Source organism: Condylura cristata, unplaced genomic scaffold (genome assembly GCF_000260355.1).
Source record: "Condylura cristata isolate star-nosed mole 26May11 unplaced genomic scaffold, ConCri1.0 scaffold00005, whole genome shotgun sequence".
Taxonomy (NCBI): domain Eukaryota; kingdom Metazoa; phylum Chordata; class Mammalia; order Eulipotyphla; family Talpidae; genus Condylura; species Condylura cristata.
In genome coordinates this window covers 42,506,003-42,527,118 of record NW_004567106.1, presented here as the reverse complement: position 1 = coordinate 42,527,118, position 21,116 = coordinate 42,506,003, and the positions used below count along the sequence as shown (strand labels likewise).

The 21,116-nt window shown below is 42.8% G+C and overlaps 2 protein-coding genes across 6 annotated transcripts in view; one reads left to right on the top strand and one right to left on the bottom strand.

Annotated features, from left to right (window-relative positions):
• Window positions 1-13,988, top strand: part of NAPEPLD (N-acyl phosphatidylethanolamine phospholipase D) — a 68,385-nt gene extending 54,397 nt beyond the window's left edge. For 2 of the 4 annotated variants that reach the window (XM_012720926.1, XM_012720925.1), the window contains exons 4-5: window positions 6,960-7,074; window positions 11,308-13,917. In XM_012720926.1, coding sequence (XP_012576380.1) covers window positions 6,960-7,074; window positions 11,308-11,433 — 241 coding nt within the window. In that variant the 3' untranslated portion in view covers window positions 11,434-13,917. Of the gene's footprint in view, window positions 1-6,959; window positions 7,075-11,307 lie in introns of all 4 variants that reach the window. The other 2 variants (XM_012720928.1, XM_012720927.1) reach the window with 2 other exon arrangements.
• Window positions 13,989-14,009: 21 nt separating this feature from the next.
• The window catches only part of ARMC10 (armadillo repeat containing 10), a 33,061-nt gene continuing 25,954 nt past the window's right edge, over window positions 14,010-21,116 (bottom strand). For both annotated transcript variants that reach the window (XM_012720929.1, XM_004676906.2), the window contains exons 4-6: window positions 18,974-19,150; window positions 15,845-15,916; window positions 14,010-14,804 (exon numbers count right to left, since the gene is read on the bottom strand). In XM_012720929.1, coding sequence (XP_012576383.1) covers window positions 14,553-14,804; window positions 15,845-15,916; window positions 18,974-19,150 — 501 coding nt within the window. In that variant the 3' untranslated portion in view covers window positions 14,010-14,552. The remainder of the gene's footprint in view (window positions 14,805-15,844; window positions 15,917-18,973; window positions 19,151-21,116) is intronic.

Genomic DNA, 21,116 nt, shown 5'->3' with positions numbered 1-21,116 from the left:
AGACCCAAGAGAGACCCACTCAGAGATAGAGTGCCACAGAGACTTAGAGAGAGACAGAGACAGAGACCCAGAGATAGACCGCCAGAGATAGAAAGATCCCGAGACCAAGAGAGACCCACCCAAGAGAGACCCACTCAGAGATAGAGACCCACTCAGAGATAGAGAGCCAGAGAGCTAGAGACAGAGAGACTTAGAGACAGATAAAGAGACAGAGAGATGGGTCTCTGGGTCTATCTCTGATAGAGATAGAGCGCAGACAAAGAGACGTAGAGAAAGACAGATAGAGAGACCCAGAGAGACGGGTCTCTGGGTGTATCTCTGGTAGAGATAGACCGCCAGAGATAGAAAGATCCAGAGAGATAGAGATCCCGAGACCCACTCACAGATAGCTAGAGAGGTAGAGACAGAGATCCAGAGATAGACCCAGAGACCCATCTCTCTGGGTCTATCTCTGGATCTCTGTCTCTACCTCTCTGACTATCTGAGATGGGTCTCTGGGTCTATCTCTGGTAGCGATAGACCACCAGAGATAGAAAGATCCAGAGAGATAGACATCTGAGACCCAAGAGAGACCCAGAAACCCACTGAGATAGAGCCAGAGAGGTAGAGACACAGAGACATAAAGAGACAGATAAAGAGACAGAGAACCAGACATAGACCCAGAGATAGAAAGATCCAGAGAGATAGAGATCCCGAGACCCAGAGACCCACTCACAGATAGCCAGAGAGGTAGAGACAGAGAGACATAGAGAGAGATAGAGATCCTGAGACCCACTCAGAGATACTCAGAGGTAGAGACAGACATAGAGAGACAAAGAGACAGAGATCCAGAGATAGACCCAGAGAGATGGGTCTCTGGGTCTATCTCTGGTAGCGATAGACCACCAAAGATAGAAGAGAGATAGAGATCCGAGACCCAAGAGAGACCCAGAAACCCACTCAGATAGCCAAAGAGGTAGAGACGTAGAGAGAGACAGAGACCCAGAGATAGACCCAGAGGTGGGTCTATCTCTGGTAGAGATAGACCACCAGAGATAGAGCCAGAGAGAGAGATCCCGAGTCCCAAGAGAGACCCACTCAGAGATAGAGAGCCAGAGAGGTAGAGAGACTTAGAGACAGATAAAGAAACAGAGACCCAGAGAAAGACCCAGAGAGATGGTCTCTGGGTCTATCTCTGGTGGCGATAAACCACCAGAGATAGAAAGATCCAGAGAGAGAGATCCCAAGTCCCAAGAGAGACCCACTCAGAGATAGAGAGCCAGAGAGGTAGAGACAGAGAGATGCAGAGAGAGACAGAGACCCAGAGACAGAGACCCAGAGAGATGGGTCTCTGTGTCTATCTCTGGTAGCAATAGACTGCCAGAGATAGAAAGATTCAGAGAGATAGAGATCGAGAGACCCAGAGACCCACTCAGAGATAGCCAGAGAGGTAGAGACAGAGATGTAGAGAGATAGATAGAGACAGAAACCCAGAGATAGATCCAGAGAGAGAGAGATCCCGAGGCCCAGAGACCCACTCAGAGATAGAGAGCCAGAGAGGTAGAGACAGAGAGACAGATCCCAGAGAAAGACCCAGAGAGATGGGTCTCTGGGTGTATCTCTGGTAGTGATAGACCGCCAGAGATAGAAAGATCCAGAGAGATAGAGATCCAGAGACCCACTCAGAGATAGCCAGAGAGGTAGAGACAGAGAGACATAGAGACAGAGATCCTGAGACCCAAGAAAGACCCAGAGACAGTCAGAGAGGTAGAGATAAAGAGACAGAGAGACCCAGAGAGACAGGTCTCTGGGTGTATCTCTGGTAGAGATAGACTGCCAGAGATAGAAAGATCCAGATAGAGATCCCAAGACCCACTCAGAGATAGCCAGAGAGGTAGAGACAGAGAAATGTAGAGAGAGACAAAGAGACAGAGACCCAGAGATAGACCCAGAGAGATAGAGATCCCGAGACCCAAGAGAGACCCAGAGACCCACTCAGAGATAGCCAGAGAGGTAGAGACCGAGAGACATAGAGACAGATAGAGATCCCGAGACCCAAGAAAGACCCAGAAACCCAGAGACAGTCAGAGAGGTAGAGACAAAGAGACGTAGAGAAAGACAGATAAAGAGACAGAGAGACACAGAGAGACGGGTCTCTGGGTGTATCTCTGGTAGAGACAGACCGCCAGAGATAGATAGATCCAGATAGAGATCCCAAGACCCAGAGACCCACTCAGCCAGAGAGGTAGAGACAGAGAGATGTAGAGAGAGACAAAGAGACAGAGACCCAGAGATAGACCCAGAGAGATGGGTCTATCTCTTGTAGCGATAGACCGCCAGAGATAAAAAGATCCAGAGAGACAGAGATCCCGAAACCCAAGAGAGACCCAGAGACCCACTCACAGATAGCCAGAGAGGTAGAGACATAGAGAGACACAGATAGAGGGACAGAGACTGGAGATAGACCCAGAGACCTATCTCTCTGGGTCTATCGCTGGTAGAGATAGACCGCCAGAAATAGAAAGATCCAGAGATAGAGATTCCGAGACCCAGAGACCCACTCAGAGATAGCCAGAGAGGTAGAGACAAAGAGATATAGAGAGAGACAAAGAGACAGAGACCCAGAGATAGACCGCCAGAGATAGAAAGATCCAGAGATAGAGACCCACTCAGAGATAGCCAGAGAGGTAGAGACAGAGGGATGTAGAGAGAGACAAAGAGACAGAGACCCAGAGAGATGGGTCTATCTCTGGTAGCGATAGACCGCCAGAGATAGAAAGATCCAGAGAGATAGAGACCCAGAGATAGCCAGAGAGGTAGAGACAGAGAGACATAGAGAGACAGGGATCCCGAGACCCAAGAGAGACCCACTCAGATAGCGAGCCAGAGAGGTAGAGCCAGAGAGACGCAGAGAGAGACAGATAAAGAGACAGAGACCCAGAGAGATAGAGATCCTGAGACCCAAGAGACCCAGAGACCCACTCAGAGATAGCCAGAGAGGTAGAGACAGAGACATAGAGAGACAGATAAAGAGACAGAGACCAAGAGATAGAAAGATCGAGAGAGATAGAGATCCTGAGACCCACTCAGAGACAGAGAGCCAGAGAAGTAGAGACAGACAGACGTAGAGAGAGACAGATCCCAGAGAAAGACCCAGAGAGATGGGTCTCTGGGTCTTTCTCTGGTAGCGATAGACTGCCAGAGATAGAAAGATCCAGAGAGATAGAGACCCCGAGTCCCAGGAGAGACCCACTCAGAGATAGAGAGCCAGAGAGGTAGAGACAGAGAGACATAGAGACAGATAAAGAGACAGAGACCGGAGATAGACCCATCTCTCTGGGTCTATCTTGATAGAGATAGACCGCCAGAGGTAGAAAGATCCAGAGAGATAGAGATCCCGAGAACCAGAGACCCACTCAGAGATAGAGAGCCAGAGAGGTAGAGACAGAGAGATGTAGAGAGAGACAGAGACCCAGAGAGATGGGTCTCTGGGTCTATCTCTGCTAGCGATAGACCGCCAGAGAGAGATCCAGAGAGAAAGAAATCCAGAGACCCACTTAGAAATAGAGACAGAGAGACATAGAGAGAGACAGATAAAGAGACAGAGACCCATCTCTCTGGGTCTATCTCTGGTAGCGATATACCGCCAGAGATAGAAAGATCCAGAGAGATTGAGATCCAAGAGAGACCCAGAGACACCCAGAGTGAGAGACCCAGAGAGATGAGATGAAGACCCAGAGATATCCAGAGACAGAGACCCAGAGAGATGGGTCTCTCTGTCTCTGTCTCTCTGAGACCGAGAGAACAGATGGAGAACCAGAGAGATAGAGATCCCGAGACCCAGAGATAGACCCAGATAAAGACCCGAGAGATCCAGAAAGACCCAGAGATAGAGACAGAGATACCTAGAGACCCAGAGAGAGATATATACCGAGAGGTAAAGACCCAGAGAGATGAGTCTCTGTGTCTCTCTACCTCTCTCTGAGACCTAGAGAGAAGAGACGGAGACCCAGAGACACCGAGACCGAGAGATAGAGACCCCAAGACCCAGAGATAGACCCAAAAAACTGAGACCCAGAGAGGTAGAGACAGAGAGATGAGAGAGGTCCAGAGAGAGAGACCCAGAACGACCCAAAGATACAGAGATAGAGACCCAGAGAGATGGCTCTCTGTGTCTCTGTACCTCTGTCTCTCTGAGACATAGAGAACAGAGACCCAGAAAGACCGAGACAGAGATAGAGAGACCTAGAAAGAGACAGAGACCCAGAGAGGTAGAGACAGAGATAGAGACCAAGAGATACCCAGTGAGACCCAGAGTGATAGACCCAGTAAGACCTAGTGATAGAGAGACCCAGAGACCAATCTCTCTAGGTCTATCTCTACCTCTGAGACCTAGATAGAAGAGACGGAGACCCAGAGAAACCGAGACCAATGGAGAAACCCAGAGAGAGAGAGACCAAGAGAGAGACCCAGAGAGGTAGAGAGACAGAGACCCAGAGGTAGACCGAGAGATAGAGACAGAGACCCAGAGAGATAGAGACCAGAAAGATGCAGAGATAGAGACCCAGAGAGGTAGAGACAGAGAGATAGACCCTGAGATCCAGAGAGACCCAGAAAGACCCAGAGATAGACAGAAGTAGAGACCCAGAGGCCGAGAGATAGAGAGACTGAGATAGAAATCCAGAGATAGACTGAGACCCAGAAAGATGGGTCTCGGTGTCTCTGTCTGGGTCTCTCTAAGACCTAGAAATAAGAGACCCAGAGAGCAATGGAGAGACGTGACCCAGAGATGGACAGACCTAGAGACGGAGATATCCAGAGAGCCTGAGAGAAACCTAGAGGCCCAGAGTGATGGAGAGACCCAGAGAGGTAGAGAGACTGAGCGAGAGACCCATAAAGTCCAAGACCCAGAGAGATGAGATAGAGACCCAGAGGTAGAGACTGGGAGATATAGACCCAGAGACCCAAGAGATAGAGATCCAGAGATTGAGACCCAGAGAGGTAGAGACCCTGAGAGATCCAGACACCCAAGAGAGACCCAGAGAGATGAGATAGAGAAACCCAGAGAGATAAGTCTCTGGGTCTCTACCTCTATCTGAGACCTAGAGAGAAGAGACGGAGACCCAGAGACCAACGGAGAAATCCAGAGACCCAGAGATAGATCCAGAGTAGAGACAGAGAGATAGACCCAGAGAGGTACAGAGATAGAGACCGAGCGATAGATGCAGAGACAAAGACCCAGAGATAGAGAGGTAGAGACCCAGAGACAGACCGAGAGACCCAGATAGACTGAGACCCAGAGATAGACCCAGAGAGAGATGGGTCTCTCTACCTCTATCTCTGAGACCTAGAAAGAAGAGACCCAGAGAGACTGAGACCGATGGAGAGACCTAGAGAGCCACTGAGACAGACGGAGAGACCCAGAGACCGTGACCCCAGAGATGGTCTCTGAGTCTGTTTCTCTGGCTCTGTCCAAGATTGAGAGACCCAGAGACAGAGAGCCTGAGAGGCCCAGATCAGAGACCTGTTGAGACCTAGAGAAGGAGAGACCCAGAGTGACAGATTCAGAGGCACAGAGACCCAGAGAGACTGAAACCAAGAGATACAACCAGAGATGAGATAAAGACCCAGAGACAGAGACCCAAAGAGATGAGATAGAGACTGAGAGATGAAGACCCAGAGAGATAGAGAGATAGAGACTGAGAGATAGACCCAGAGAGGCCCAGAATGGAGAGACCCAGTGAGTGACAGATTCAAAGAGGCACAGAGACCCAGAGAAACAGAGAGACCCAAAGACAGACAGACCCAGAGAGAGACAGAGAGATGGAGAAACCCAAAGAGACTGAGAGACCCCAGAGCAAGTCACATGGAGAGGCCCAGCGACTATGACACCCAGAGACAGAGTTTTAGTGAGACCCAGAGAAATTGAGAGATAAGAGACAGATCCAGAAACCGAGAGACCCAAAGAGACTGAGACCAAGAGATCCAGACACAGATCCAGAGAGATAGACTGATCCAGAGAGATTGAGACGCAGAGACCCAGAGAGAGATACAGACCACGAGAACCTGGAGGGGCCCTGAGATGGAGAAACCCAGAGACTCAGAGAGACAGAGAGTCCCAGAGATGGAGAGACAAGAGGCCCAAAGTGAGATGTAGAGACCCTGCGAGAGACTGACCAAGAGAGACCCAGAGAGATGGAGACCCAGAGACAGACTCCGAGAGACACAATCAGAGAACCCAGAGTGTCCCTCCGAGAGACACTCAGAGTCCAAAACAGAGAGACCCAGAAGACACATCTAGAGTGAGACCGGGACACATCTAGAGTGAGAAAGATCCAGAGTGAGACGGAGACACCCAGACCCAGATACACTTAGACAGAGACACCCACAGACTGAGAAATGGAGAGACCCAGAGAGCAACAGACCCAGAGGTGTCCAGAGATGGAGAAACCCAAAGAGAGCCAGTTAGAGACGGAGAGAGACATAGACCCAGAGAGAGACAAGACAGACAGAGAGACAGATGGAGAGACCCAGAGATGGAGAAACCCAGAGACACCTAGAGTGAGACCCATAGAGACAGAGATCCAGAAAGAGACAGAGACAGTAAGGCAGAAACTGAGAGACCTAGAGAATGAGACCAAGAGAGAGGAAGAGATACAGAGAGATACAGAGAGATGCAGAGGGAGAGGCCCAGAGAAAGAGCGATCAAGCAGAAAGGACACTGAAAAGCTTTAACTCCTTTCCTGGGCCCAGGGGAGTCTTGCGTGGAACTTACCTATTGTATAGCAATTCGAACAAGAATGAATTCTGCTTTTTTTTTTTTTTAAATTCTGCTTATTTTTTTCCAGCAAAGTAGAGTGAAGAAAATGGTTTTGCTTATTGTTGTTCCTGTGCAGGAAGCTTAAAGATTAGACAAATCAGTAATTATAATTCAGTGTATATTTTAAAAACCAGAAAAAAGTGAATTCGTGTTTTCTCAGGTGGTTTATGAAGTATCAGCACGTAGACCCAGAAGAAGCTGTAAAGATTCACACTGATCTTCAAACCAAGAAGTCTGTGGCAATTCACTGGGGAACTTTTGCCTTAGCAAATGAGGTGAGCTTGATCATGATAAAAATAACCAGTTATGTGTTGACCTATGATAGGATTCAAGGGCTATATACCCTTAGAGTTTTTAGATACCAAACTGGAATCAGAACCTGCCCAGCCATCACAGTCACCAGATGAACTAAGGTGATAAATCATGTCAGTTAGTAAAACAGCATTTATATGCAGTGGAAGAAAACCCCTCATTGCCTGCCTATTCTTCTGGCTTCACAGTTCACAAAGCATGTATTTAAAGAACCAAAAATCTATAGTCTTAGGAAACAGAAAAATGAGTTATCGCTTCCCTTAAGTATTGAAAGGCGTAAACTCAATAACCTGGAATAAAGTGGTCTGAAACAGGAATGGCTGGAGGAATCAGGGACAGCTTCATGTAAGAGGTGACATTTGAACATAGCTGGGAGAAAGCAAGGAGAATGGCAAGCATGGGAATGGTTAGCTGAGCTGGAGCACTGGTGAGGCTGAGCATGAGGGGAAATACGGCAGACTGCCTAGAACTTCTGGGGACAATAAATTGTTTAATTAGTAATCTTTGACTCAGTGTTAGCTATGTGTGAGGCAGTGGATAAATTGGTGGTTTTATTCCTAGATTATCCCAGAGAAGCTGGTTTTTCCTGAAGTCAGCTGAACCCCAAACTGCTACTTGTCAGGGTTTTGGCATCAAGCAGGAGCATAGCAAAAAGCTTTCTCTCTTCCTGGGTTCAGGGCCTGCCTTAAGCGAAATCTGGAGAAGGGATAGTTAAACTGGCTTCTCCCAGCTTGCTTTGTGGGATGTATCCCAGCATGCCTCAGTAGCTACCCTGTGTTTTCATACCATTTTAAGTTCTCTCCGTTCTTTTCTAGCCTTCTTCTCCCTAAGTTGTATCTTGTTCCAAAATTACCTGATACACTTCTGCGTGCACTACCTGTCTTTCCGGGGAGATGAAAGACCTTGAGGATGAATGAGAATGTGGGTGCTTGTGCATTTTGGAGAAGGGGAGTTTGTTACTGGTTTCTAGTGGCAGGTCACTATTTGGTAATTTTTTATGCCATTATGTGTGTGTTCTGTTTTGAAAGATCTATAGCTACTTGAATAAAGTGATATGAAGCAAATGGAGAAACAGTTGTGCTCTCTGAGGAAAGATGGGGATGGAAAACCTCATTTGAAACTTATTTAGCCTTCAAGAATTATTCTTGTTAAAAAGCTGACCTCCATTTTATTTAATGAATATTTGAATAAAATGATGTATTCATAGCAATTTGGAATTAAGTTGACAACTGATTTTGTTATAAACTAGATGGAATTTGTCAGGGGGCATGTTTAGCACACAGTTTGCAAATACCTTAAAAGTATTTGCATAGAATTGATTATAATAGCTGTTTACTGTACTACAAATAGCTTAGGGGTGATGTATTTAAGCACTGAAACCTAATTCACTAGTTTTTGTGGAAGTGAGTTTCAGGCTATGCATGTTAACTTTTTAGATGCCAAGGTCTTTAATTTGAGTATCTTCTAATGTACTAAGTCAAATAACCCCCTTAAAAGGGAATACGATTGTCTGGCCCTCCATGGGTGCAGCGAGCTGGACCATCCACTTTGGACACTTACGTGTAATCTGCTGTCTTGCTTTCCCCTTACGTGTGGCCCTGTGGCTGCAGCGCACTGCGTGGCACTGGTGAGCACCAGCTCTCGGCCGCCACTCAGAAGTGCTCTTACCTAAGCTAGATGTTGTAACAGCCAAGAACTGACCTGTGGAGAAACTCCAAGATGCTGCAACATCAAAATCCAGAGTTATAGCTTACAGCTAACATTGGCTTAGCAAAGAGGTAGGCAGAGGGTAGTTGTGTAAGAATTTAACAAAACTATTTTCCTGGGGGCAAGGATTACATCTTTTTAAAATTTCTTATGCCATTTAAAACTGCATTTTACTTGTAAAAGCAATCCAATATGCATAAAAATGACTAAAAAGAGATTTTGGATATCAGCTAGTTCATTACTAAGTTGTTATTTCTACAAAGACTCAGTCTAAGTCTACTTATATTTTAGTACTCTATTTCTGTAATTCTTTCCTCAGCAAGAATAGGCCTATGCATACCTTGGCGCTTTTCAGTCCTTTTATTGCGTTCCTCATACCCATTGTTTCTACTGACGTTTTCTAAAGAACTTAAATTTTTCTGAAGAATTCCTTTTGTTCCTGGATAATTCAGTTCAATTATCTATCTCCAAGTCATCTTGGCTGTGTCTTCACTTACATGCTCTTTCCCCTACACCGAGAATGTAGTTTTAGTTTTGGGATCCTCCTTTTTTAAGAAGATGGGAGGGGAGAGAGTATATGTGGAAGTGGGAGCCCAGATGCCTCAAGTGTTCCCAGGTTGGGGTGCGGGTAGAGGGCACTTAGGGCTCAGGCTCCACATGCAGAGGCTGCTTCCCAGTTCACTGTCAGGGGACTACGATTTGCAGCCTCAGGAGAAAGGAGCGGGAGATTGGTGCCTTACCAGTGCTCTGGGGTCATTTGTTCCAGGGCTCAGTTAGGGATACACATTATGGTGGCAGTTCAGAGTCAGGCTCTGTGGAGTAGAATCCGTGCCTTCCCCAAGTCTGTTCAAGAATAACCACAGCCACACCCAATGTTCCCCTCTCTCTGCTCCCAAACTTAGCAAGTGATAGAGCACCCACCTCAGAGGGAGAGAGAAATGGGTCAGGCTGGAGATGCTGAGGTAAGTGAATGGGTTCTGTTTACTGGTTGAGTTGGACTGAAAGTTTGCCAGTAGAAAAACTATTATGTCACATATTGGCTCTGTCCACCAACCCCCCCCCCCCCGTCTCCAAATCTGTGCATATAAAGCCACAAAAACTTTTCTAGTTTTCTTATTACATGACTGGCTATCCCTTCTTAGTCTGTGCTGCTACTTTAGAAGAGCAGGAGATTAACATTTTTGCCTTACTCCAGGCTTGTTTCTCTAATTGATTTCTCTCTTGAAGATAGCTATAAGCCACATACCAAAACCAGATTTCCCAATCTTCCCTCAAACTTGTTTTTGTTACATCAGCCACAATCTTGACTTGTCTTCTCTTTCCCATTCAGATATTCCACACCTGCATGCAGCTCAGCTCAGACTTTGACAACCACTCATCATTCCCTCCTGCCACTCCGCCCCTTCCAGTCTGTCCTCAACCCTGCAGCAGGCACTCTCGCCACTTTGCCAGAATGGCCTGACAGTTCCCCTCACTCAGTCAGCTCTGCTTACCCGCTGTGCAGTCTGCTCTAGCAGGTCTTTGTTCTGCGGTCACCTTAGAAGGACTATCATGTTTAAAGTTACATCTCCACCCCACTTTCAGCCCTGACACTGTTTGCTTACCTTTCTCTGTAATGGAACGTAAGCTCCAGGTAGGCAAGGGTTTTTGTTGGGTTCACTGGCCTGGCTATGCGGGAGGCTCTTGAATGACATTGCATGAAGGGCACAAGCAGCTGGTGACTAGAGCAGGCTGACTGATTTTTTTAAAATCCTGCTTTATACTTCCACATTTTAAAGCTTTTCTAATTGAAATTGAGGGGGGAAAACCCTTTAAAAAAGAAAAAAGATGGCATTATATACTGTAAAAATGTAGACCAGTACAAAAATAACCAGTGAAATAATTTTCTTCTATATTTTTAAATTTCTTTATTCATAACGTTTTAGTACTTAGAATAACACATTCAGGTGGTCTCAATTTATTTGGAAAACATTTGAGTAGGTGAAAACAACCTAAAACAGTATGCCTTGTTCCCTCCCCATTTTCAGAGTTTAAAAAAAGGTACATAAAGCACAACCCCTCCCTGCACCTTTCATTCTGTACACTGTAGTACCTCTGTCTAGGGAAGGAGGATAAGAACCCCTTTTTAGCCTAAAGTTTTTCTAGCATTTGCTTACGTATACTCTCTCATACTTATCTAAATTTCTGGCCTTCAAGAAGGTTAACTTTTATTTAGCTTGCCATTTCATGTTGCGAGTGATCAGATTTCATGCAATATAATGTTCAATTTAAACTGGCAATGAAATTGACATACATGTTTTTGAATGGATAAGATATTTCTATTTATGACTAAAGTTGTACTAGAAAATGTGATTTGCTAATTCGTCAATGAAAGGGCATTGTTTTAAGTAGAAAGATGTTATTTTAGTTGAACTCTTAAACACCCTGTGAAGAAAAGCATGCTTACATTGCACACATTCTTTTCTCTTTCCACCCCCCCCCCCCCCCAGCATTACTTGGAACCTCCAGGGAAACTGACTGAAGCTTTAGAGAAAGCTGGGCTTAAGACTGAAGACTTTTTTGTTTTAAAGCATGGAGAATCAAGATACCTAAATACTGATGAAGCCTTTGAATAATAATGAGTAGCTTTTAATGGAAAAAAGCATTGCCTGATACAAATCTTTACATTTGGAAACAACTTCTGCAAGTTTGTATTTTTACGTTTTGTGTAATAATGTGCTTACCTGATTGCCAGCTCAAAAAAAAAAAAAAATTCAGGTATGGGTCATTTAAATCAGTTGGCTAATAGGGATTTTGAATCTTCTCAGTGGTATAAAATTGCAATGGAATTTTTTTTAAACAAATGCATCATTCTGAGGTCATGTAGGACTGACCTTAAAGACTCATTTCTTTACTTTAAGGGCCTTCTACAATGTGACTCAAGGCTGTCAGCCTATCTAGATTTCTTCATAGGCCTGCACATATAAGCGTAGTTCTTACACATTAAGTGATAAAGTTTATTCTCATGCTGAGAGTAGTTCTTACTCTATTAAGATTAGCTTATATGCCAAATGTTAAGCAATTTTTTTTTAGCATAAAAACATAGGAATAGTTTGGGCTAAGTTAACCTTTTAAGAAATTTTTTTGAAATGAGGAAGCAGTATACTTTCTGTTGCAGAAATGGCCAAATCAAAGGGCCTGTGAGTGGGCAAAGAATGTTTGTATGCAAACATGACTTAGGAAATTTCTATTTATAATCCAAGAAATCAAATCTACTAAGTACAAAAACAGCTGCAAGAGAAGACTTTTCAAAGATAAATGCAGATCTTAGTGCTAAAAGACATATACTTTGAATTATTCTCTTCATTTTGTTTTAATACACTCATTTCAGTGAGATTTATAATATTATACCAGTGTAGAATAATGGCAAAGATGGTGAATCTGAGAATCAGCTGACTGGAGTTTTAAGTTCTACAAGGGCTTTCCTACATGAGAGCTGTGGGAGAGGCCCATTCACTCTTCCTGCTCCATCAAAATAGGCAGATTTTCTATCTAATTGCTACCCTGACAGTGCTCCATGATTTAACATGCCATGTTAGCCACTAATCTGCATCTGAAATAGATTACCTGTACCTTACGTATGCTCACTGTGCCTCCGTTTCCTCATGAGCAACAAGAGGATAATTCTGACCTACCTCCAAAAATGTGATTGTGATGACTAAAGAAAAAATAATTGAAAGTGTGAGGAGAAACATTTCAAGTAGGCTGCCTAAGAGGCAGCATTGAAAGCTGAAAATAGGCGAAATGCTTTTGATAATGTGTAGCAGATTTAAGTATAAGGATATGAAACAGTGAGGACAATTTTTATCTGTTTCATAAATTTGGAAAGCAGTAGTCAAAATAAACGTGAAATAAAAATTTTTATAAAGATCAATTTTATTTACATCTAAAAAGATGCAAATCAGTCAAGGGAAAATGTATGACTAAATGCACAAAAAATTCTGAATAAGCATAAATTTTTTCACTCCAAAGAAACATTTAGCTAGACTGTCTAATCAGAATGTTATATAGTGTGGGGTGTGTTGCTCTGATTCTGGCCAAAGTTTTTGTCACTTCCTTGCTGTTGCACACTGCATTGAAATGTCCTCTTTCTTACCTGTGCTTTACTAAAAAGTAAGCCAGATATCTTGTTTTTCTTTTCCATGAATAGCCTTAACATTTTTGTATTCACATGTACTGTTTAGCCAAAAGTCTCCAAGCACTTTAAATTATGTTCTAGCTCCACTCAATTAGGCCTGTCTGACCAGGAGAAATCCTATCTAATGAAAGCTAAGCAATGGCATGACCTATATATACTGACACTGATAAAGATCAGTGTGACTTTTCACTGTATTTCTCTCAGTAGTTAAAAATTACTCCTTTCACTACATTCTGACATTTCATCTCATATCCAGGAAATGAGATTATCTATTCAAACTAACAGTTTTAGAATTTAATACTGCTGAAAAAGCACTAAGAAACCAAATCATGGTTTTGAATGTGTATATTTTGAACACATTTTCATTAAAGAGGCAAATTTAAGGAAAAGAAAAACTTGTAAAGAAATGTGCCTTTCAGGGAATTAATACTTATGTGTCCATTATGAATTAAAAGTATTATTCTTAATCACTGCATGTATATTACTAGTGTGGTCATTTGAATTGCCATATTCGCCATGCACTGAATTTTTTTTCTATTGTAAATCTTCCAAGTATCACTTCTGTATCAGGATAACCTGAGAATATCCATTTCTCTTAGATATTTTCTGACTTCCTATGGAAACCATGTATGTATAAATGAAATTTAAAGCTTCTGTTTGCATACCTATTTAAAATTAAGCATGGTGATGATATGAACTTGACAGTCATAAAGACCTTGCTGGAATATCAGTATTGTCTTAGTAGTTTTTGTGGAGTAAGATACTAGTTTTAAAAAATGGCTGAGAGATTTTCATATTTTGTGACTGATAAAAGTACTATATCAATTTAGAGGAAAAAAGTACTGTATCAATTTAGAGGAAAAAACTTAATTTGTGATTTCCCCTCTAATTATAAAAATTTAAACTGTAAAATAAGGTGTATATAGAAGTGATTCTAGAAATTCATCATATGGGCATAAATATTTATTTAAAAAGCCACAAAAGGGGCTGTTATGTTTGTTTTTTTTTTAAAAAAAAAAAAAAAAACAACCCTAAATTTCATAGAATTTTTAGCACATTTAGACCTGTTGCTCTTTTTAAGGACTAGACTACTGCTTTGACCCATTACTTTCATGTACAGCATCTTTACATATTGATACACTGAATGGCAGTAAGTACTAAGAAACATTTCTCCTTAAAGTTTACAGTTTTCATTAATTAGAACAGGCTGGGAAGCAGTGTATCTGGGCTTGAGATGGACAAGAGCACTCACAATCTCATCACTACTAGAGACAAGGTCATCCAGGCAGTTCTGAAACAACTCATTACATAACCAATCCTGCCTCCGAGGAGAAACTGCAAGTCACCTGACACAGTAGAAGGGTCACTTCATGTAAATAACTGAAGAATCTCAACAAAGATGGTCACAGAACAAACTTTATATTCACTTGCTATCAATAAAACTGTACAGAATGCACCAGAAAACCATGGCAAGCTTAACTGTACTAAGGAAGATGAAAAATAAACTTACGTGAATTGCTTCCACACTGCATTATTTGGAAAAATATTATCAACCAATTACAATTTTTGTATTAGTGTTACCTTTTCCTTCACGTCCGCATCATGGTGAAAAACTAAAGCTCTCATTCTCTGAGCACATTCTTCTCCATATAACAGGAAAAATAGTGAATCTTTAGTGAAATTAGGCTGAAGAGCTAAATAACCTTCCTTTTTGAGGCAGTTATTTATATTCTGAAATAGCATAAGAGCTCTGAGAAGAATCTCCTTGGCTACATGGCCATCATAAAGGGAAAGGAATGATGAGTCCACCTGAAAGAAGAAGTAATGAGTGTTACTGTAATAATATTTGAAAACATTGTTCATGTATACTTTCCCATTTTAAAATGATACTGAACATATATTTTAAGTTTTAGCTGATAAAAGTTAATTCACTGGAACCCTAAAATTAAAAACCGTTCATTCCCTTTTGAAGCTCATGTCTTCACAGGGCCCCTTATTCCCCCAAATTGCCACTGTACCCTTGCACTGCAGACACAGGGCCAAGCAGATGAACACCTCAGGCCCTCTTCTACAATAGCAGAGGTCTGTTCTATCTCAGCAGCACTTTGGCTTCCTTCAGAACACCTATCACAACTTTTTTTTTTTAATTTATTTATTCATACAGAACTGGGGTACAGGACAGAGATGCGGAGGGTGAGAGGATTCACCAGGGACAGAGTGGGGAGCAGAACAGGCAGATGGACGAAGTACACTGCTGAGGGGAGCAGCGGACGGGCCAGGAGAGGTCTGCCTCACCATGTGGTCACCTCTGGGGCAGGCGGGGATCGAACTCATGCGGAAGTGGCTTAAGCTTCTTAGTGCTGTGCTTTAACCCGCTGCGCCACCAGAGAGGGCCCCGATCATAGCTTTTATTAAATTTATTTTTTGCCTATTTTTGTTTTCTCCATAATGACAAGCCCTATATCACTCTGTACTCACTGGCAGTTTTGGCATTTCAGCCCAGCATCTGGCATACCGTGTTCCAGTGGCTAGTAAGATATATGTGAACACAAAACCATTCAAGTAAAAACAGGATGACCTAAGTACTCCAAACAGGGTAGAGAGAGCAAGATAGTAATTTACTGGTGCTAGGGAGAATTCTTCATAACAATTTTTTTCAGTGAAATACACTCAATACAGAAAATTTAGGAATTCATGTATGCAGAAAGGCCCATGCATACCACTTTCACTACTGCTCCTCAGAGATAATCCCAGTGAACATTTTGAAATAAATCCAGATTTCTGTCCAACTATATATTTGTGTATTTACGAAAACAAAACAAACATAAGAACCCATGTACGCTATTTACTTGGGCACCAAGTAGTCCTTCTGTCATGGCTGGGTTTTCAGACATATTCAAAAGCAGTTTCAAAACTTGAACCTGAAATAAGAAGATTGGTTTATTTTCAAACAACAAGCATAAATGTTCCCTCCTTGCCATGCTATTCTCTTACCATATTAATATCCTGCCTATACAGCTGTGGTTCAAATTCTATGAAGCCTTCTCAATTTACCAACTTAAAAGGGCTCTCTGAATTCCTGACACGGGCACCTCAGTACTCACCACCCACAGCAACGAGGTTCATGGGAGCACACGGTGCCTGGCTCCACACCTGTTGTGCACACACACACACCTAGTACGTGCTAAACTTAACACACATTAGGGTTAATAAAGACTTTTACTATGACTCCTGCCAAGTGAAATATCTGGAACTTATGTAAACTTTGAGATAGTTTAGTTACCAATACTAAGTAAGTGACAATACAGCCCATTTTTGGAAGTTACTATGAATCTGTAAGCTTACCTCTTATGTGAAAAAATGCTTTACAAGCATATCAATAGGTAGTGATACAATCACCCAACATTAACTTAGAACTGACTAACATTAACATTCATATCACTTCTAACTAGAAATAGAGTAATACATTCAAATTGAATGTTTCCTTTAAAAATAAAGTCATGTAAAATTACACTTTCTCCAAGAAGTTCGAAACTACAAGAAAGCGAGGAACAACCAGGGGTAATGAAGTCAGGAAAAGTAATAATATATTCTCCATTAGACATGGGAAGGATGTTTATCTTATAAAAATTCAAAGGTTTACGATAGAATATTTTCTAACTATATAAAATCACAAGAAATGCCTAGAAATGATTACTATAAAGGTCTAGTATTTGTGATCTTGAGGTCTCTATCCTACATATCTGCAATAGCCCATTGCATCGTACATACTAATTTGTTAATTAGGAAAAGGATATCAAGGTTTGCTTGATTTTATCATTTTGATCATGATACACTTCAGCAGTGCAGAAGGTAAAAAGGAAACCCACCATCCTTTGGGCCAAATCCATTCCCTGGATGACACCAATACTGCCAGTCTTGTGTATGTGCAGACCACATGTTTTTCAGACAGCCTTTTAAAACTGCGGCCTCTTAAGGCCACAGTCAAGACTACTGCTGACCTGCCTGTCGAGTGCGCCCTCTGGAGGTCTGTCTGGCTATCAGCAACATTGAGAGTGTTGGGAATAAACATTTGTTTCCAACACCAGTAGAGCTTTGACTAGGAATAGTGGACAAGAAATATGAAATGGGATGGCCCTGGGCCTATAAAATAAGCCTGGAAGCAAATCTTGAAAGACTTCACTAGAAGTCAGTAAGGGCAAGTTTACAACCAGGGAATGGTAACAGCAGGACTTAACTAGGCTCCTCACTGAAATTCCATGGTGATACGGTCTGTAGAAGGGAATTAAACCCAAGGGAAAACACATAAATTAAGACTGCAATTGCAGATTAAACCCCAACGTATTTGGCTTGAAACCATGCTAAGTCCTGTTTTTCTTTGTCATATGTGCCATCTTGTGGTCACACCTGGCAGCTCTCTTAACACCCTTAGTTTGCTTTGCTCCTACTGCAGATGTTAGAAAAGTTTGTTCACATTAATCTTACACTATTTGTACTTAGTTATGCATTAGTGTTGTACCCAAAAGGTTATTATAGTACAATGAAATCACCTATTAGTCACTTTAATGCTTATTTACTGAAAGGGATACATTTTCCCCACTTATAAATAGACTGTAATCCAAAAGTTCATTTGCAAGTTGGAACTATAAACTCATTTTTACGCTGAAATGTTATTCACAGTGTTATAGTTGGTGGTTAGGTTAGGCTTCCAGATGGACCAAGAAAAGCAAATTTTTGGCATCCCCAAAATACCATACTAGATAATGCAATGGAAAAACAAAACAAAAATAGAACATACTATTGTGGTATGAGTCACTTCTTAAAAAGTCTTAAGATACATTACAAATTAGACCATGTCTGGGACAGAATTAATAGACCTGTGTGGCTCCAAACGCAATGTTCCTCCTGAGGTTTGGGCAAGGCAGTTGCAGAGAAAAATTATTCCTGTACCTGCAAATCCAAGGGCTGAGGGAAAGGGAATTTCCATGCAACCTCTGGCGAGGTTAACTTGCTCCACTGGAGAGAAAGAGTTGATGGGTATACACATTTTGGAAATTGCCTTGGATGAAGCAATAGTTCCAATACTGATACTATGATATTGCATTTAACTCTGAATGCTTTTTGGAACATGTTGGACCAGATTCACAGAAGTCTGGGTACCAGAATGTGAAATGTTCTTATAATGGTATCTCAGAACAAATTTTTAAGGGAGGACAACAGTGAGCTTTCTGTATTTCTGGTAACTCCAGAAATAACTTGTGATAACAAGTATTTGAAATATGGCTTCACAATTGGTTTTTCTAAAATACATGTGGATTTTTCTCTCAACTTTGCCAGAGAACATGGACCAATATAAAACCTTGGTAATTAATCACTTCAAATAACCCTTACTTATCGATCAGTGTATAGCCTGCTTTTATGCTATTTCTTAGAAAATGGAACTAACATGAGGGGTTTAACTCAAGTAACTGTCAAAGGCTAGTCTCCTGATATTCTGTTTAATTCAGCTCAATCTGTCACCTGCTATATCTCAAGACTGGTTGAAGAAAAGCAGAGCCATTCATTACCAAACTTAAAAAGTCATTTTAGAAAGATTTTCAACAAATAATGGCTAACTAAGTAGGCAAAAAATATCCATAACCAGCATTCACTCAGATTCCTCCCTATCACATTGTTTATATCTGGTTTGCAAAGTTAGCTCTTCCCACTGTAAACTGATTTTCTGAAAACCAACTGAATATCAACCTACTGATAAATGAAATAGCATGACTTTTACAAGTCTGTACATTCAATATTAGGCTTCCAGATGGCCCATAAAAATAATTTACTATCCTTAGCCCCATGGAAAGGCTTTTGAATAAACCTGGCTGAAGTCTCTTTTTTGAGGACATCCACTTAGGCAAGGTGACTTGTAAATTCAATTCCCACCGAAGAAGCTGCACACACTTCCCTCTGGACCGCATCACGCCACCCTGTACCTTGGTGCTGCCGTTTCCAGCGAGCAGCACACGGAAGAGGCCTGTGAGGGAGCCACTGAGCAAGTGCTGGTGGTCGTTGGTGACAGTCATGTTTGTCAGCAACCTCAGGCCGGCCAGCTGCACGGCGGAGTCCAGGGGACCGGAGAGGACGTCCTCGCAGACCTGACTGACGTACACCTGTTGGGGGAGCGTGGGGGGAGCAGCTTAATGTCTCCAGAGTCAGTGCCAGACAGTCACCGAGCTGCGCTGTGGAGCAGGGCGAAGCTCAGGGAGACACAGGCTGCTCAGGAAAAATGTTATGTCGATGCAGTCCTCACCTTACAGTGGCTTTTTTTTTTTTTTATTCACTATGCTGCAATTTCTATTTCTCACAGGATTTCTCTTTCTGTTTTTTAATTGCCTCGTCAGTGCAGGCCACACACTGGCATGCCACCAGTCCCGATTCACCCACTGAGGCAGGTGTAGTTATGGCTCTTCTACAGACAAGTCATCTATTACTTTTATTTTTTCAAGGTTACAGGTTTCTCCGGGACTGTAAAAGAAACCACCTTTTCTTTTAGGATCATTTTAATGGCATGTATAGATCTGTGGGTAAGAAAAAATGAAGACACCAAGTTCTGGTTATCCTGCAGGAACATCATAGTGAAACCTGTGCTGACCTTTTTTTAGTCCCCTGCTGTCCTCCCTGCTGTCCGCCTCCCTCTGCCCTCTCAACTTCAGAGCCCTCACAGTGCTCATGAATGTCCATGAGTTTTTTACAGTATTTTATCAGATCCATTTTCCTGAAAATACATTTCACCCCTACATATGGCTGAGGAGTACTCAATAGTGTGGCTAAACCACAAGTTCTTGGTGCAACAGTCTGCTGGTGGATGATCCAGGCTGCTGTCCCACTAGTGCAAATCATGCTCATAAACACTGTAACACACAGCTTTTGTGCTGGTGTTTTCATATTCTTTGGATAGATGGGCAAGAGTACCTAGTTTGGTGGTCTGCTATCTCCATTTTTAGGGTTTTTTTAAGATTTATTTATGCATACAGAACTGGGGTACAGGCCAGAGGTGCAAGAGCGGTGAGAGGATTCACCAGGGACAAAGCGGGGAACAGAACAGGCAGATCGACGAAGTATACTGCTGAGGGGAGCAGCGGACGGGTCAGGAGAGGTCTGCCGCGCCATGTGGGTCAGCTCCGGGGTGGGGGTTGAACTCGCACTGAAGCAGCTACAGCCAGCTTGCAGTGCTGCAATCCCAACCCTTTGCACCACCAGGGAGGGCCCCACTGTTAGGTCTTTAAGGAAAATTCAGATTGCTTCCATAAGGGCTGTCCCATCTATATTCCCACCAACAGCACACAGGCCCCCGTTGTCTGACTCCATCCCTACCCCCTCACACTTGCTGGAGACTTTTTAACTGTGCCATCTGTGTGCACGTGAGAGACGGTATCTCGTGGCTTTGCCAGGAGGACCCTGGGTTTGTTTTTGAATTTCCTTTCAATTCCAAGCCAAGTCCTTTCCTTGGCCAGTCTCAATTTTTTGAGATTTCTGACAAGTTAGTAGAACTGGGCTAAAATTCCTCTCCTGGACTTAGAAAGTGTCATAGGTATTTTACAGGCACTAAGAAATCAATAGCTGGGCCCTCCCTGGTGGTGCAGCAGATTAAAGCACAGCACTAAGAAGCTAAAGCTACTTCAGTGTGAGTTTGATCCCTGCCCTGGAGGTGACCCACATGGCATGGCAGACCTCTCCTGACCCGTCCACTGCTCCCCTCAGCAGTGTGCTTCATAAATCTGCCAGTTCTGCTCCCCACTCTGTCTCTGGTGAATCCTCTCACCACCCCTGCACCTCTGGCCTGCACCCCAGTTCTGTATGCATAAATAAATAAAACTGTTTAAAAAAAATGGCACTTCTGCTCTGTAAATCACGTATCTTTGGAAGGTGCTTGTGTCTTTCACAACATTTACTAAAGTGTGTTGAATATTTAGTCTTATTAGCTCTGAATCCTTTCTGTCACTGCAGTTCTAGAACAAGATTATCAATAGGTCAGCTCAGTTATTCCTGTAGCTTTGCCCTTTAGCTTTTCCCCTTCTCTTGGAATTTCCTCCTTCCTCAGTTCAATCATTAAGAAACCTTATATATATATATATA